The 18,057-nt window shown below is 40.9% G+C and overlaps 1 protein-coding gene across 2 annotated transcripts in view; it reads left to right on the top strand.

Moving 5' to 3' along the window:
* The window catches only part of stau2 (staufen double-stranded RNA binding protein 2), a 90,175-nt gene that overhangs the window by 53,519 nt on the left and 18,599 nt on the right, over positions 1-18,057 (top strand). For both annotated transcript variants that reach the window (XM_061759123.1, XM_061759122.1), the window contains one exon: positions 5,454-5,567. In XM_061759123.1, coding sequence (XP_061615107.1) covers positions 5,454-5,567 — 114 coding nt within the window. The remainder of the gene's footprint in view (positions 1-5,453; positions 5,568-18,057) is intronic.

The raw sequence follows: 18,057 nt of genomic DNA, 5'->3' as shown, positions 1-18,057 counted from the left end.
TTGAGAAACCACTTCAAATGGTGCCGACTACCTCTTCTGCCTGCCTGGGACTCAAATCTTTTCCCCCTCTTTTAGTCATCTTTTTCCTGATCTCCAAAGCTGTCTCTGATTTATTTCTCTGTATCAACATCAAACGACTGATCGTGTCCAAAGACTCAAGAACAGCACCCTTCTTGTCATCACCTCACTCCTCGTCTCACTGTTTACTTTGGAAATTGTTTTACAAAATACATTTTGGGAAGAAGGCTTATCCTACCCCATTAGTAGGTGATGGCTTCCAGCTGCGCAGCGTAGCATATTTCTGTGAATTGCAATCTTCGAAAACAACTTTTGTCTGTGATATAAATCAGACAGTTAATGCAGTGTTGGCTGAGTGTGCAGTCGTGCTGCCTACATGGTGGCCTTGTGTGGGTGTTTGTGCATCTGTGTGTGCGAATGTGTGAAAAAACTGAGTGATGTTTTTATACCACAATCAAGCCCATTTGCAAACATTTAAATTAAAAAAAACAAAAAACGTCAGGACAGCATTTTGCGTATTTTCATACGCAGCATAATTTTTTTCTTCCCTTTGTTCTTTTTTATTTTGATCGTATTCATCGTATTTTGTCCAAATCTCAACACTAAGCACATGCCAGGTCTTCACATGGGAAGTTGACATCTGTTATCAAACCTTGTACTTTGTTTAGAATTCAGTTGATTTTATCTTTTGTTTTTTGTTTTTTTTAGTATCTGCACACTCTGGCCAGATGCTCTCTTCTGGCTGGCGTTCTTCCACCAGAATAATTTTTTTCAGCAAACATTACCCCAAGCGCTTTCATGATAATTGAATAATAACTGTTGTCTGTGCCCAATCTATCTGGACACATAGCAAGACCAGGCATAAAAGAAGGCAAAGTTATGATTAATGGCTTTAATCTTGTGTTTTCTTTTCCTACTTACAAAACCCATTGTTGCAAGTGATTACTGCTGTGTCATGCACGACTATGTGTTCCAAACTCACTATAAAATTCTTCTTCTGTAACTATCATGATGTTACCAGGCAACCAGTGGAAACTCCAGCAGATAAAAGATCTCAAATGTAAATAAGGGAGATTCACAGGCATGCTGAAAGACTCCTAGAAATGCCCTGGCCAGAGTAATGGAATTGCTTTTTAGTGCCCTTCACTAAGCACAAGCATGAAATCACTAAGGCAGTATTGTTTTCATAAACGTTCCTTGTTGTTTTTTTCGTTAGAATGAGTTTTTAAAAAATACAAAATAAAAATAAATGTTTTTTTTTTTTTTTTTTTCATAAAACCCATTAAGCAGCAGTTTATTTTTTCCATTAAACATTGCAAAGGGTTGACGAACCCATTAAGTGTTGGTTTGAATCCAGAAATAAAATGTCTTTTTTCTCTCTTTGAGTTGTTTGTCCTGCCACAGAATGGTATAGTCCCATATGTTTATTTGTAAAGTCTGACAATAGGAAGTAGCCTGCTTACTAAGCCTGGATTTTGACTGCAGGTTGAAGTGCCCAATTCATCATAATTCCTATATCCAATTTACATGTACATTTCAAGTTAGATATCTCTAAACTTGACAGACAACAGCAGACGCCCAAAGTAAAATGTAAATAACGTAAGAGTTTACACCAGGCAGCAACCACATGAACTACAGTCAATAAATTATACAAATATTAAATGTTACATACCCGTTAGTTGGCCTGGGCTGACTGAAAATCAGAATTGTGTGTCTTGAACCATGAGTAAATCCAACCTAATGCATGTTTTTTACTGCAAAGTGGAGTCTTAACTGCCCAATTCCGATTTTCTTTTTTTAACTGCCTGTTTACATATATTTTCAAATGACCCATATCTGATATCAGCGTGTTTTACTAGACACCTGCATGCAGACACGCCCCAAAATGCCAGTAATGGAGAGCAACTACACTGAAGTAAACAATTCAGTAATTACTCCATTGGCTACTATTGTTTTCCTTATTTATTGATCGATCCACCTCTGATGTACCATATTTCGACCATATTTAATTGTAATTTTTTTCATTGGCATTACAATTACATATGAGGTGACCCACCCATTTCTTCTTCCTTCAGCTCAAACAAACATATGTGGCTAGCTGCCATCAGCCAGACGTCAGCGCAGCTCATTGGCAGGCTGGTCTGCGTCCATCTTGGAGCACTGCCACCTCCGCCATCATTCGGCACCGCGCTGCGTGTTTAAACTCTTAATGGAATCACAAGTAGGCGCACCATGGTTTGATTTGGCGCAGTCAACGACCACCTAACTGCCCTTTAGTGTTGCCAGTCAGTGGAATATCTTTCCTGTGAACAGAATCTGTCATTAAATGCAAACAAGTACACTGACACATTTTTACATTCACCAACTGCTGCTGTTAATCTTCCTTCAATCCATTTTCTGTAGCCCTTATCCTCACCAGGGTCAGCTAACGTTGGGTGGGAGATGCGGTACACCCTGGACTGGTGGTTTGTGCATCGCAGGACACATACAGACCAAAAAAAACTAACATTCACTCCTGTGGAGTGCAGTTTTCAGTGAGCCTAACATGGATGTTTTTCAACTGTGGGAGATAGCAAGAGTACCCAGAGAAAACCCACGCAAACACGGGGAGAACATACTCTCCACATGCACACTCCACACAGGAAGGCTGGCACATTAACCTCTGAAATCTGAGGCTTACGGGATAACCACTTGTTCACAGTGTAGCCGCTGTTGATCTTCTTTCAGTTTAATAGTATTGTACACGCGCCAACCAGTTCATATGCATAATAACTGTATCTGTAAGACTGTTGTACATAAGTTTGGTTTTCAAAAATGTAACCATAGTAGTAGTACTTGTAGTACTTACTAGTAGTTACTTTGGATTGTTTTGGTTTCAGCATTTTTAACTATGGCATTGCTTTACAATATACACAGTCATTCCAGTTATCTACCCTCATCACTTCTATAGTGACTGCACATTGTCTAATTTGAGACACTTTTTTGAAAGTTGTATTTTTTTTTCCTCAAGTACCAGCTGTGTTTACCCTCAAACTGCTACCATTAGGCGTAGTGAAAGGTATATTAACAGTGTGCTTAAAACACTCTTGACCCCTGAGGTCTCCTCTGAAGTGGCTCGGCAAGGACCTCTAATTGCTTTTAACCAACAATGACAGCATTCCTCCAACGAGGGGGCTCGTGTATTATTGTATAGCCAAAGATAATTTCTTTTTATCTCGACTCTCCACAGCCTGCCCCTGCTGCATTCTATGAATTGTAGACATTGTAGACAAGCCTTACATGCATAATGAATGGGCTCGGGTCTCGATCTGCATATCAGTGCAGTTAATACAGTATACATTTTTTGCATGCTGCATAGGCACTGCCAATGCATTTCATTTCCTGCATGCTCTTCAGAGGAAGAGCATTTGAGGTGGAGCCAGCTTTTGAGGCCAGATGTCAGAGGTCGTTCCACATTAGTGCTGCCGATCAATCGCAGGCCTTGCGTAACTCTCCTCCTTTTGTCTATAAAGGAAGTGGATTAGAGGCTTGGACCTGGGATGATTAGTTAGGCCTGTTTAGAATGCATGCACTCACAGATGCCTCCAAACATGCACTCCAACACAGAATAGCCCAGTTTGTTGTTGATGCTCGTTTGTTCCGTTTCTGCCAAATCATCACAAATAAGACGATTCCATGGTCCCTCATTCTGACGAATCCGATGTGGGCCTTGAAGTAATCAGACACTTCATCTAATTCCATCAACAAGCCAGGTGATGATTGGTGACCTGCCAAATTTTGCTGTTTTCTAATCCAGAATTTGGCTGGTGGCTGTAACCATGTGATGTTTATTTATACAGTCAAACATCACATAGTGTGTCAGTTGGCACTGCGTACCCACAACAGCAATGTTCCCAGATTAAAATCGCTTAATGAGCCAAAGACCGCTGACAAAAAGCAGAAGAAATGGAGACCTTCATTGACTGCTGTCAGACTTGTGAAGGGTGTGCAGAGAGAAGTAAAAACAAATGCTTTATGGTAAGATTCATAAATTTGCTAAAATGAGTCCATTTTCTTTTGCGTTTTCTAAGCAATAAGGTGCATTTCTATGCTATCTGAAATGTTTTCAAACTGCTTTAAACATGCAATACCAGATAGAATGTATGTATGTATGTATGTATGTATATGTTCCTTATCTCTTGATCCCTCTCCCTGAGCAGCCTGGACATTTTATCACAGCTTAACCTGTCAGAGGAGTCTTTTTTTATGCAGCCCGTTTTACAGTATTCTTGACTTGTGCACTCAACAGATTGCATTCCACGATTTAGCATTCTTGGGCCATCTCCTCAGCTGTACATGTCTGCTCACTCATCCATGCAGGTGTAGCTGCTATGGCTTGTCTCGTGTTCTGCACATTACATTGGTTCCCATCCCACATCTCAAGTATTTCTTCATGTTCTGATGAGCCCATGTGTCTTCTTGTGTAAAAGACTATATGTCATTCAGGGTGCACAGTTTTCCACGTATGATCAATCAGCTCGATCGCTAACAAATTCCTCTGGCAGCCTTCAGCCACAGATCATATACAATACAGCCGCTTGTATGGGAGAAAAAAGTGACGGACATTTCATGACTGAAGGCGCAGATAAATTTTAATTCCTCAGCCAATACAAATATAAAGAAATATGCTCATACTGCATATATATAGTTTTTCCACCACAGATGTCTGATATTAATGTTGGAATATCATAATAGTAGATGTAGATGTGAAGCTGGTTCATCTCTTCACTGCGCACCATCATAAAACTAAGAGATTTTACCACACTGATATATCGAATTAGATGGGGTTTTTTTTAGACTTGGTAGCTGTTTTCACATTTTTTAAATACCTTTCTTTATTTACACCACTTCAATCCCTGTTATCAATTCAATGCATTTGCAGCATGCCAGAGTAACGAGTAGCGCTCCAACACTAGAAAATATGGCCATCATTATGACTAGTACTATGCTTGGTGTCTTTTGGAGTCTTCTGATTCCTTTTATTAAGATGCCCGCAGCTTTACTGTGCATGTAAGCCAGAAAGACACACACACACCCCCACACACACCCACGTACACATGCGGACACACAAGTGAAAGCCATTAAGAAGTAGGGCAGACAAGCAGGCAGTGTTTCCAAAGCACTTGGATCTCAGGAGTAGACTTTCCCAGAGGAGCATCCTGTCATAACAATCCTGATTGCACAACATTCAGGAATGCCTGCAGAGTTGACCTTTCAATACTGACGGGTCACTAGTGATGTCATAACCTCGCAGTCAACCACCAATATCCAAACCCTCACATGCTTCGCCACCTATGTGTGATGCCGGCAAGCTAGGCATGCCAGAGTGCATTGCGAGCACATTTTGCCGCCAAACATTGCCACTGCTTCATTCCTTTGTCTTTGAACTGTTCCAGGTGCAGTACAGTGATGCACAGAGCGGCAAGGACTTTGTGACCTATCTGACCCTCTCTCCTGTGCAAATGGCTTTCCACGGCACCGGGAGCACCCTCCAAGCTAGCCATGACCAGGTATGTTTACTTATATGCAAGCAAAAAATAATAATAATAATAATAAATAGATAATCAAATCATGATAAAACACTAAATACTTTTAGGTCAATACGTATCATGATTTTAACTGCAACATTGTGAAGTCATTTGCTTTCTTTGTCCCGAAGTCCGATTTGGGGCTATTCACTTAAAAGCGTTCAATGGTTCGTCAATAATTTGATAAAACATGTTTCCCCAAATGTCACAATGTACTCACAGCCTTGCAAAATTTATAATTCAATGGGTAGTCCTTTAGCATTAAATTAATACAGATACAATGTTGCAAATCATGTTCGGCCTATATTTAATTGAATACACTACAAAGACAAGATATTTAATGTTCGAACTGATGAACTTCATTGTTTTTAGCAAATAATCATAAACTTGGAATTTTATGGCTGCAACGCTTTCCAAAAAAGCTGGGACAGGTGGCAAAAAAGACTGAGAAAGTTGAGGAATGCTCATCAAACACCTGTTTGGAACATCCCACATGTGAACAGGCTAATTGGGAACAGGTGGGTGCCATGATTGGGTATAAAAGGAGCTTCCCTGAATTGCTCAGTCATTCACAAACAAAGATGGGGCGAGGTTCACCTCTTTGTGAACAAGTGCGTGAGAAAATAGTCAAACAGTTTAAGGGCAATGTTCCTCAACGTACAATTGCAAGGAATTTAGGGATTTCAGCATCTACGGTCCATAATATCATCAAAAGGTTCAGAGAATCTGGAGAAATCACTTCATGTAAGCGGCAAGGCCAAAAACCAACATTGAATGCCCGTGACCGTCGATCCCTCAGGCGGCACTGCATCAAAAACTGACATCAATGTGTAAAGGATATCACCACATGGGCTCAGGAACACTTCAGAAAACCAATGTCAGTAAATACATCCATAAGTGCAACTTGAAACTCTACTATGCAAAGCAAAAGCCAGAAACACCGCCGGCTTCTCTGGGCCCGAGCTCATCTAAGATGGACTGATACAAAGTGGAAAAGTGTTCTGTGGTCCGACGAGTCCACATTTCAAATTGTTTTTGGAAATTGTGGATGTCGTCTCCTCCGGGCCAAAGAGGAAAAGAACCATCCGGACTGTTATGGACGCAAAGTTCAAAAGCCAGCATCTGTGACGGTATGGGGCTGTGTTAGTGGCAATGGCATGGGTAACTTACACGTCTGTGAAGGCACCATTAATGCTGAAAGGTACATACAGGTTTTGGAGAAACATATGCTGCCATGGAAGCGACGTCTTTTTCATGGACGTCCCTGCTTATTTCAGCAAGACAATGCCAAACCACATTCTGCACGTGTTACAACAGCGTGGCTTCGTAGTAAAAGAGTGAAATACGAGAACGGAGACCCTGGACTGTTGAAGGATTACATCAAGCAAGAATGGGAAAGAATTCCACCTACAAAGCTTCAACAATTAGTGTCCTCAGTTCCCAAACGTTTATGTTGTTAAAAGAAAAGGTGATGTAACACAGTGATAAAGATGACCCTGTCCCAGCTTTTTTGGAATGTGCTACAGCCATAAAATTCTAAGTTAATGATTATTTGCTAAAAACAATAAAGTTGATCAGTTTGAACATTATAAATCTTGTCTTTGTAGTGTATTCAATTAAATATAGGCTGAACATGATTTGCAAATCATTGTATTCTGTTTTTATTTATGTTATACACAACGTCCCAACTTCATTGGAATTGGGGTTGTATACCACTGCCACTTGTTAAATAAATACCTCTCTGAGGTCAATCAAAAATAAACATTTTATGTTTGCAACAGCACAATTTTTTTATATCGCTCCTGTATTGGATCTCATTCAATTCGATGCTAGTGGTCATAATTTTATGACCGTTCAGTGCATGATGAAAGTTGATAGAATTACATGACAAAAGGTAAATCTGCATTGGTATTGAATTAATTAATCATATTAGTCACCTTTTGTAATAATGTTCTACATTAGTACAGTACTTTGTCATACATATCTAATTTACAAATCTATTTTGCATTGGGATTTAGTTGTACTGTATTCCGTTTTGTACCACTGTGGCCGTGCCTCAAGTTTTTCTTGATCTTTAATCTATGGGGGGAATGGAAAGAGCGTCTTGCGGTGTGCCTCAACGTTTTCCCTCCTTTTTTGGTTTTCTCACTGCAACACTCTCTCGCCCACTCCTTGTATTCAAAAATGAGACGCTTTGTGTTGTGTTGCCCAAGCAGAAAACCCCTTGCTTAGATTCTATCATCTAAACATAGGACGCCCCTTTGTTCGGCAGTCTTCAAAGCTTTAATAAAGGGCAAGCCCTGTTCTGAATGGGACAGCTGACAGGGGGCTAGTGCCGCCGCCACCGCCACTAACAGAGAGCCAAGCCAATATAGGCCAGGCAGGTCTGCGTCCTCAGAACCTGTTGTTGCCAGGAGCACTGGGGCATGACCGACTGTTAGGGAAGGCCTTTTCTTTTCCTCTTCTCAGTACAGTGAGGAGTGCGGTCACAAAGGGAGCACCCAACAATGAGGGGTCAGCATCAGCAGCCCCCCAAAACTTTGACACTTGAACAAAATAGGCCTAAAGGCGTCATTGATTTGGTCAGTTTACCAAAATGGTCATGTATGCTGCTGCCAGGATCAGTTGGTCGGCTGATGACATGGATCTGTTGAGCTTGCTGTAAATCCACTGTTGGATTTAAATTGTTTTTCCCCACGAAAAGCACACAGAAAACGACTGTTATTAGACTGGCTTCCTATAATGAACAGATCCCGGCAAACCGCAAATCTCAGCTTGTCATAATGGGTTGATTAAAACATGTTTCCAAAAATATCACACAGTCATCACAGCCTCGCCACATAAGTTATAGTTCAATTGTTAATTTAGAAACCTAATTTTGACCTGCATGCAAATGAAAAGGAATGTTTGATGCACGTGCGGCGTCCTGTACAGATTTTAAAAAGGCTTTATAAAATTATTTTCTTGTCTTGATTATTGTGTTGGACACCCATAGGTTTGTGTGGTGATAAAGACCCCATGGTTCAGATAGAATCACATATATTAGTTAAATAATTGAAAAAAATATTGTTTGGTGTGGAAATTGGAACCCTGAATCTAGCTGGTGCCGTGTGAATGCACATTGATCTGTCTGGTCTGCCAATTGTTGGTTTACCCGTTTGCTGTGCCACATGTTGGCCTTGGCATGCCCACACAAACATTCACTTTGCACTTTTGCCTGCACAATCACAGATTTGTAAATCTGATTGATCATGGTTTTGTGAGATAAACCTAGTAATATGTGTTTGAAGTAATACTGGCATCTGTTGTATACTATATATGAATAACAACAGTTATATTAACATTCACTCCACCCCACGAGAAAATGTACAGACAAACGCTATGCTTATTAGTTAATAAATCAACAAATCCCTTTCAGTCTTTCTTCTTTCTCCTACTATGCTTCCAACTTTATGGTAACAGTTAGTAGAAGCCTGCTTGAATGAGTTTGGTGTGGGAGAACTTGAGTGCTCTTAACCCAACCAGGCCCTCACAAATGCTTTTCTGGATGAATGAGCGACTAGCTCCATGTTTTATTCAGTTTTCAGTCCCTGGCCAGGTCTTTATATCCTATATGTAAAAGATGCACACTTGGATATTGAGCACAGTTATTAATGCAACCTGTCGTGATGTCTGTCAAGATTTTGAATTATTTGAGGAGGGGAAAAAAAACTCTACATTGTTGTGGAAACTGTGACCACAGCTATTGAGTAATAACAAATATGTCATTTCAACAATGTTCTGTTATTAATCTACAACAAAGAAGCATATGCAGCCAAAGACAAGACTGGGGTTGAATGCCATGATTCCTAGCTTTTTGCAGACATTCCTGAAGGGATAGTATTTGTTTGGGTGTATTAGAGAGAGTTGCATAGCTGAGTCTTCCTGACCTTGTATGCCAGCCGCTCAGTACCATCTGCCAAACACATGTGAGCCTGTAAGGAATCTCGACACTGGCGTAGGCTTGCATAAAGCCAAAGTCTGTCGACAAGTTTGACATTTTTAATTCCAGTGGTACCTTGACTTACGAGTGGCCCAACTTAGTTTTCGAGGTGCAAGCTGTCACTTGTTCGTTTTTTTATCTTGCTTTGAGTTGCAAGCCAAAATGTTTGTTGCGAGTGATTTTCAGTTATACACCACAAATTAGCAGAAGTTGTAGCTGCCCGAGTGTTGTTAGCGATAGTGGTGGCGGTGTCCATTATTCTGTCCAGCACGAGTACTTATGTGCAGAAGATTCCCTTTGGACCCCGAAGCGTTTGATAAGTCAAGTCGTTGAGCTGATGTGCCACGTTACAGTGAAAACTAACTGGTAAATTTCATTTCAATTCATTTCAATAGGGGATATTTTCCTGTATATTTTCAGATGGCCTCTGGTTTGAAAGTACAGGTTGATCATACAACCCCCATTTATACTCAATCACCAAACTTCTGTCTCCTCAGACATTTTTTTTTATCGGTTTTGGTAAGATCAACACTGGTAGAGCACATGGTGAGCAGTCATATTTTGATGTCATTATAACTTTTTTTTGTTTTTTTTTGTTTTTTTTTGCAAGGCTGATTTCTCTGTTTGTTCTCCAGAGCTGAAGTAAGTCTCTGGCAGTCAGTCTGTGGCGGCAGTGGGACACCAGGGGGGCTGAGGCCCACTGGGCTGTATGTGAGGTGTCGCTGATGCAACATGAGCGGGCTGCAATCGAAAATGACAGGGGTGACTGTTGTCTCCCACCAGACTCTCTCTCTCTCTCTCTATGTATTTGTGTGTATGGGCTTCTCATTGCGTGCAGTAATGTCCTCAGCTGAGTCACCGCCATCCCCGGGGTCCTGTCTCCCGAATTGTCAGCTGTGGCTGATCAAATTTTCTGCAGCACGAGCAAATTTAGCTGATTTCATTTGACATGTTGAACGTAGTGTATCTGGATAAATTGCTGTCATGCGTTAATGTAATCGGGTCCGCTTTTGGGAAGTATTTGCTTGGTTTGCCAAATGTCCCTTTAAATGATCATAGTCTCACAACGTCCGTCAGTTAGACAGGCAATATTTGACCCTTCATTTGGCACATTTTGATCGCAAGAACGACTCCAGAACTATGAACGTTTGCAGGACCATTGCTTGTTTGGACTGTGGGTATACTGTATTGACTAAAATTAGCTCTGGAGGAATTTATAACAGTAAAGGAGAACCCTGGTAGTGGGGGAGTGCTTTTGAGAGGCCCAGGAGCCTAGTTCCTGGAGCTTTGAACTAAAAACTAACTCCTGGAACTTATAGTGGTTTTACAACAACATTGCCACCAATATTACCATGATAACTCGGGTAGGCGCTACCGATCAATGCAAACTAGAAGTAGCAGACATTCCAACAGCTTCTTCCCTCTTGCAATCAACTTCTTAAACAGCTAACCTACAATTTAATTGCAACATGCTTCCAATTTTTTTTGTCTTGAGTTTGTTGTCACATTTCTGTGAGTCCAATTATTTATTACTCGTGCACTCACTGTAGTAGTCTCGCCACGCTGCACTATTTGCATATCTGTCGTTGACCAATACTGGCCACTCATGCCAGAGTAACATCTACACCACTTAAAACACTGACAGGGGAGTATCTGCAACATTTGCACAATCAACATTGTCCCAGATTATCGCACTACTAGTCACTTTAAACTGCGTACATTCCTTGAAGTCTCGGCGCCCTTTGCACAATGATCATTGCACCGGACTATTGCTATATTATTCATTCAAACTGCTCTAAGTGCTGTGTCTTGATCTGTGCTGAAAACACAAAAGAGACACGGACACATACTGTACATGAAACAACACCCTTGCTGAAAAGGGCTTAAAGTTTGGAAAATCTTGTCGGGCATCTGCAACTGTATGACATCACTGTCACAGACGGCCGAATTTCTCAGAATTCAGAAAATCTTCCGAACGACTGGTCACTCGTTTCCCCTGTACAGTGACATTATGACAACGCCCAATGAGACTTTGAAGTGGTATTTCTGGAGTCTGTTGTGGAGGTCTGCCATGTTTGTGGAGAGTGTTGTCGTAATGGATGTGCACCGTGTTTTTGGTGGCTTTTTTGGCATGACTTGTCATTTGTTGGAGATCATCACTGCAAGCACTTGCACAGAGCTTGTGACCCTCATGTTGTTGGTAAAAAGTCCAACTAGAACATAATATGTCTTGCTGAACTCGTGTTCTCTTGAAAACATGTTGTTTTGTTACTGAAGCCTTAAGTGACAGAATTGACAAGAAGGCTGCACTAAAATGCCAAGGTCCCTTGATGACTCTATTACTTATTTGGCTTGTTAAGACGGATCAAGTGATGATGCAAAGTATGATAGAGATGTTTTGTAGCAGCCGGATTATCGACGAGACCCACGTCTGTGTGTGATGACTGCTGCAATGATTTTCTCAGATCCCCTGTGGAGCACGGGGGAACAGCAGGTGAGCTTGTGTTTGATGTCCTCCTTCCCGACTGGAGCGCAGACGTTACCCCAGGCTGGGCTCCTCTCAGGGGGTCTCGCTGAAGTGTTACCCAACCAGGCAGGCAGCTGTCGGACAGCCTCTCCTCGCTGCTTATCTGTCTTCTCTGTCTACACTTTATATGCCCAAACACTGCACCTGGATGGATCCTAAATCACTTTATGTGATGTAAGAGTGGTCCCCATCTGCATTGACTGTTCCTAGAAATTAGGAGCATGCTTTTTTTTCAAATTGAGGATCGGGACGCAAAAAGGGTTTTTCTGGAGTAACCAATTTTCGGAGTAAAATGTTGTGAACTAAATTTATTGATTATCAAGCTGGTCCAAATGTTCTTTGGTTCATGTTTTTGGTTGTAAATGAACGTATTCTGTAGGCAATGTAAAGCAATGCATCATATTATCATATATCTTGGTATGTTGGGCCCCAGGGAGGAAGCAAATTTTCTAATTTGGGTCTAGAGCTAAAACAAATGTGTGGGGAAACTCTGCATTACAGTGATTGGTGAATAGATATTTTGCATAAATATGTGTGGCTTTAATATGTAAAATGCATTGTATAGAAATGCAGTGTAAATGCAATTAAAGATAGGACCCAGACTATGAGCAACAGTCACCACTCTCTCTGTGAGCAAACAAGTAACATAAGTCTCTCTTCTGAATAGCGATGAGGCATGCACACTACACAAAAACAACGTAGGTCACCGACGGTTTGCCCGCTGGCCCGTGGAGGACATTCTCCTGCATGAACACGCACACACGGGCCTTGCCATTTATTTATGATAACCCTCATTCACACACATCATTTATATATAGTTTGTTACACATATACAATGCACTCTACATAATTACTCATAATTATTATCTCAACCAAGTAGATATCCACTTGGCTTCCGATAGCCCTCACATCCTGTGCGCTAATCTACCTGAGCTGATCTACAGTGTTGTTAAGTAGCAAAGCAAAATAGCATTCACGTGGCGTGTTATGATGCCTTTGCTGAATCTTTTTTCCACTGTTGACTGCGGCATTGACACTGAGGTGACACGAACATTGCAGGAATAATTTGTTAAATTGGTATTGTATCCCATGTGCCTGGGTGTATAATATTGAGGTCAGCTGCTTTAAGGAGGACCATGTGCCTTTCTGCTTCTACCTCATCAAAAACAATCGTAGCCATTGTGATGGCTGCAGACAAATGCACTGCTTATGTTGATTTCACTCTGTGAGGCTAATGTCCTCGAACCTGTTCATAACTATCAGAGTTGCCAAACTTATACGTAAGAATTATGAATGTTTTGGACAAAGCCTGTTTTATTTTCAAATTTCCTGCTGTGACGCATGGTCGAGTTGAAATCAAATGAAGGCGCTCATAGATTGTAGGAGGTTGCCGTTCCCATCCTTCATCGTAATTAGCTCGCATCTCACAAGCCCTGCATGAGAGCTACACCTCCCTTGTACTCCCTCAAAGAAGCTAGTTACTTCTCCTCCCTCGCAATCGCCACCTCACCCAGGACCTCCACTGTCAGACCCTCTGAAGAGGGAACGAAGTCAAGCATGCACTGCACCATCCATCACTCACATGTGTCTGCACACATGCCCTCTTCAGGAAACACCCTTCAGACCAGAAGATTAGGGAGTGGATAGGAGCAGTGAAAGAATGATGGAGGAGGAAGGAGATGGGTTACCGATCCAGAAAGGGGAGCGAAAAGGGAGAGGGGGGAACTTAAAAAAAAGTGAAGCGAAATTGATTTAGTGGAGATAGGGGAGATTGATTGAGACAGCCGATGATAAAACGGGAGATGCAAGTGAGTCTTTTTTTCCCCAGTGGGAGAAGAGAATAAACATGAACTTGCCCATTAGGAGACTTGTTGATAGCTCCCAGTGGCCCTTTGGAAGCATTAGCATGTCTATTAAGCATTGACATCGTGGGCAAGTGAATTAACACACGTTACACACTTGAGTTAAATTGAGCTGGATAGACTGTTAAACTTTAAATGAAAGATGAGCATTGGGATTTTAAAATATAATCCTACATGCAGCGTGGCTGACTTTGTCCCAGTTATCATGTTTTCCTTAACGTTAACACTAGTCATCTTTAGTGTTGATTAAATGTACTGTAGTTAGAGTATGCAACCCCAAAAAATATATAGAATATTAAGAAATTAACGTGCTCACCTTAAGTTTTGAAAATATGGCAAAAAGGATTCATGTAAGAAGTCCACACAGCATGTCAAACACATTTGTAGAGTTTGTTACATCCATACTTAGTGTAATTTATTTTCTTCATTTAATCGTAGTCATTTATTTAGCGAATCTAATTTGAGTTTGCACTTTGATACTCGTGTTGCTGGAAAATTGGCAAGTCATGAAGATTATAAATATTTAGGAATTTGTATGCATTTCTTCCAAATTGTCTTAAGGGCGCAGAACGTAATCGACTCACTGATTGTCAAGCATTCTGTTGATTGTGCGCCATTGTGGCTCTTTGAATCAATTGAAGCAAAATGGAGTGTGCTATCAGTCATGGCACTGTTGATACAGTATAGTCTCAACTAACTGGAACAACAAACATAACTTCAGCCATGTGAACTTGAGCTATATCCATGAAGACTTGTTTTGGTAACTCCCCTGATAAATAATAGAAGAATGCGCTGGGTTCCATTGTGGTGATCCATAACCATGCATCAACTATTGATCATTAAAACTCCGTGTACACAAGTGATGAAAACTGTGTTTCTATTCGGATATTGCCAATGGTGTGACTTGTTTGCTTGTATTTGTGAAATAGTTTCTTTGGAGGACAGCAAGTGGATTGGCAAATGTGAGTATACAAATGAATTGTTCGCCCTCCCTTTTGGCTTTGTACTGGTCACACCTCTGTGATGGCATAAAGGTAACAAAGTGTTACATTCATTATCACCTCTGTGCCAAGAGGAGCGAGATGTTTGGGCAGCAGCCGTGGAACCGTGTTTTACTCAGTGTGTGATTTCCCACACACACTAATTTAGCATAGATAAAGCTTTCAAACCCATCACACCTCCCTTTAATCATCACCTTGATGGGAGGCAGCCAGGCATTTAACTGCCAACCTACCTACCGCTCTTTGTAGCATATTTGCCTCATTAGCCTAATGTCATTTGACACTGAGTGATAGTGGGACTCGCTGAAAAGGTCCCCAAGATATGGGGTCTTTCTAATCTTTGCCTCTGCTTTGCAATCTGCCAGTGACGACGTGTGATGTATGTCACCTGTGGAGAAAACACCTTTTCTACCAACTACACATTAAGCTTTTTACTCTGCAAATGTTAACATTTTTGCTTTGATTCAGCATAAATTAAATTAACCAGAAAGCACATTTGTAACAATTAAAATAATAATTAAAAATAATAGCAATTAATAAAAAAAAAAAATTGTATGTGCCCTGCGATTGGCTGGCGACCAGTTCAGGGTGTACCCCGCCTCCTGCCCGATGATAGCTGGGATAGGCTCCAGCACGCCCGCGACCCTAGTGAGGAGAAGCAGCTCAGAAAATGGATGGATGGATGGATGGATGAAGATACCTGATGTTCCTGATGGGCATGCCTTGGGCTCTTAGGGGCAGTGGGATGCACGCATGAAAATACATTAAGATAAAAACAGTAGAAGAAGAAAGTGACAAGCTTTATCAATACAACTCATTGTTAACATATTAGGAAGATTATGAGTATTGTTATATTACCTTCTGTATCTGTTAGTGTATAAATGTTCATTATTTGAAGATAAATCCCTTCTTTGATGTTTAATGCTAATTTTTGCTAGCCGGTCATTGGGGTTTTCCATTGAGTGCTAGCATTAAGCTGGTGTTGTTTATAAAACAAATTATATCTTGTATTTAAATATACAATGTGTGTAACTTTTTTGTGTTAAGTGTTTAGTTTTACCATAAACACCTACTGGGGTGTCAATAAACAACTTAAAGCACGCTCAGGGAGGGCAGAATAACATATGTCACACGCTCAGTACTCTAAGCAACACAGGTGCATTCAGGGTGCTTTCAAAACGTAGAAACTTATATACACACACAGCACCGTTCGGCACATTCATCGTTTTTCTTCAATTTTAATGTTTTTATGATCGTGAGAAGCCAAATTCAAAATCACGATTAAATTCTAGTTAATTGCCCAGCCGTAATAGATATATAGATACAGATACATAGATATATAGATATATTAAGAATATATGCCTGTAAGAGTGTAATCTAATGTAATAGGAATCACACTGCAGGATAAAGGGATAAAAAATGCATTATGTAAGCGGCTTTGGTGTCACTTGTGATAATTTTCTCCCTCCGATTTACAACGTGAGGTTTATTGTACCAGACTGAGGTGCTGTAGTTACATTATTGGTGTGAAAAGTGTGCAGTTAATGTTAACAACTTTGTTTTACAGTTCTTTATTTTGCTGGAAAACCAGTAGCTCCCTCGACTCTTATTCCTTTTAGTTATTGACAAATGGGATGCATTAAACTATGATTTTAACATGCTCTCCCGTACGTCTTAAATGTAGATTTGTATCACCATGATGTGTTGTGCGACAAAATGACATAATTGAAAGACAACAGCTGTGCTGTGATTGCGGCAAACGTGTAACGTGATGCCTATGAAAGGAGCAAGAGAATATCTGCACCTCATGGAACATAGTAAAAGAGGTGTGTCTAATGTAGGGCCTCAATTAAAAAGTGATTTTGCAGCCAAACAAACTGGAACAGAATCTGTTTGGAGAGCAGTGTACTGAGGGCTGTACCACTCATAAACCGAGTTTAGGTGTGAAAGCGCCTAAGTCCCATCTAAAACATGACTAAAACAGAGGACCAGAAATCAGTACGGACATCACATAAATGCCGTGTCATGGACTCGGTCGTGTCAAAAGTGCTGCATTTAAACACGTTCCATATCGCTCATGGTTCAGAACTTCAAAGAATGTATCGCATTTCTCCATAAGTCAAACATTGATAATAATTGCTGCTCTATAAGTTTCGATGATAGACATGAATGTGAAGAGGCATTTCAAATCTGGTAGAACAACAATCACAAAATGAACACAGTTGGTGGTTGCCATACTTCTAACCAAGGACATTGTTTTCCCTGCGGTCTGCCTGCCCATCAGCAAAATTAGACAACTAGTCAATACGTGACTACTAGGCTGTCTTTTTATGGACAAATGTGCATTGTAGTGAGGTCACTGGCCTTGGAGTGTCCTTTTTTTTAGGTTTAGTTTAGAATTTGAAGGCTATCACTCAAATTTTACAGCCTTGTAAGTTGCCTCCCACTCAGAAAGGTGTAAATCTTATTCTTTCCACTCAATATAAGTTAAAGCATGCTATCTGCAGCCATGAATCAGGCCCGAAGTGACTCTCACTGTTCAGCAGCGGGTAGCAGCGCTTATAGTGGTGGGAGTCCAGTCATTAAAGTCCTGCGTTGGAATCAGTGCTTTGTGGCAGCATACTGAGTTATGGAGATGAGCGTAACGACTGGGGAATGTTTTTCTGTCTGTCTGAGACACCCCTCTACCTTCACCTCCAACCCCTCCCCTCGCTGCTCACCCGCTGCCGCCGTCTTCCTCTCATCTGGATGTTAACGCATTCTCAGGCCTCATACAGCAGACATTTTGAAACACTCAAAAACAACAGCCACATCGGGGGTTAACACTAGTTACGACTGAGGTGTCACACACTCCTGCGGTTTGTGTCAACATAGTGTGCGTGTGTGTCTGCCCGCCTGCCTCATAACAGTATCTTCATGGTCTTGCGAATCTCTCAAAATATCAGAATGGAAGACTTTAGAAGACACTGTCTGTGATTAAATATTAGCTGAGGAGATATGTTGAGGAGATCAAAGTGTAACTAAAAAAAAAATAGGGGTTACCTAAAGGTTGAGTCTGGACATGTGCAGTTACATCACAACCAATGGGATAATAGCATGT

Source organism: Phyllopteryx taeniolatus, chromosome 20, assembly GCF_024500385.1.
Source record: "Phyllopteryx taeniolatus isolate TA_2022b chromosome 20, UOR_Ptae_1.2, whole genome shotgun sequence".
In the NCBI taxonomy this organism is placed as follows: domain Eukaryota; kingdom Metazoa; phylum Chordata; class Actinopteri; order Syngnathiformes; family Syngnathidae; genus Phyllopteryx; species Phyllopteryx taeniolatus.
This window is presented reverse-complemented; position numbering and strand designations above follow the sequence as displayed.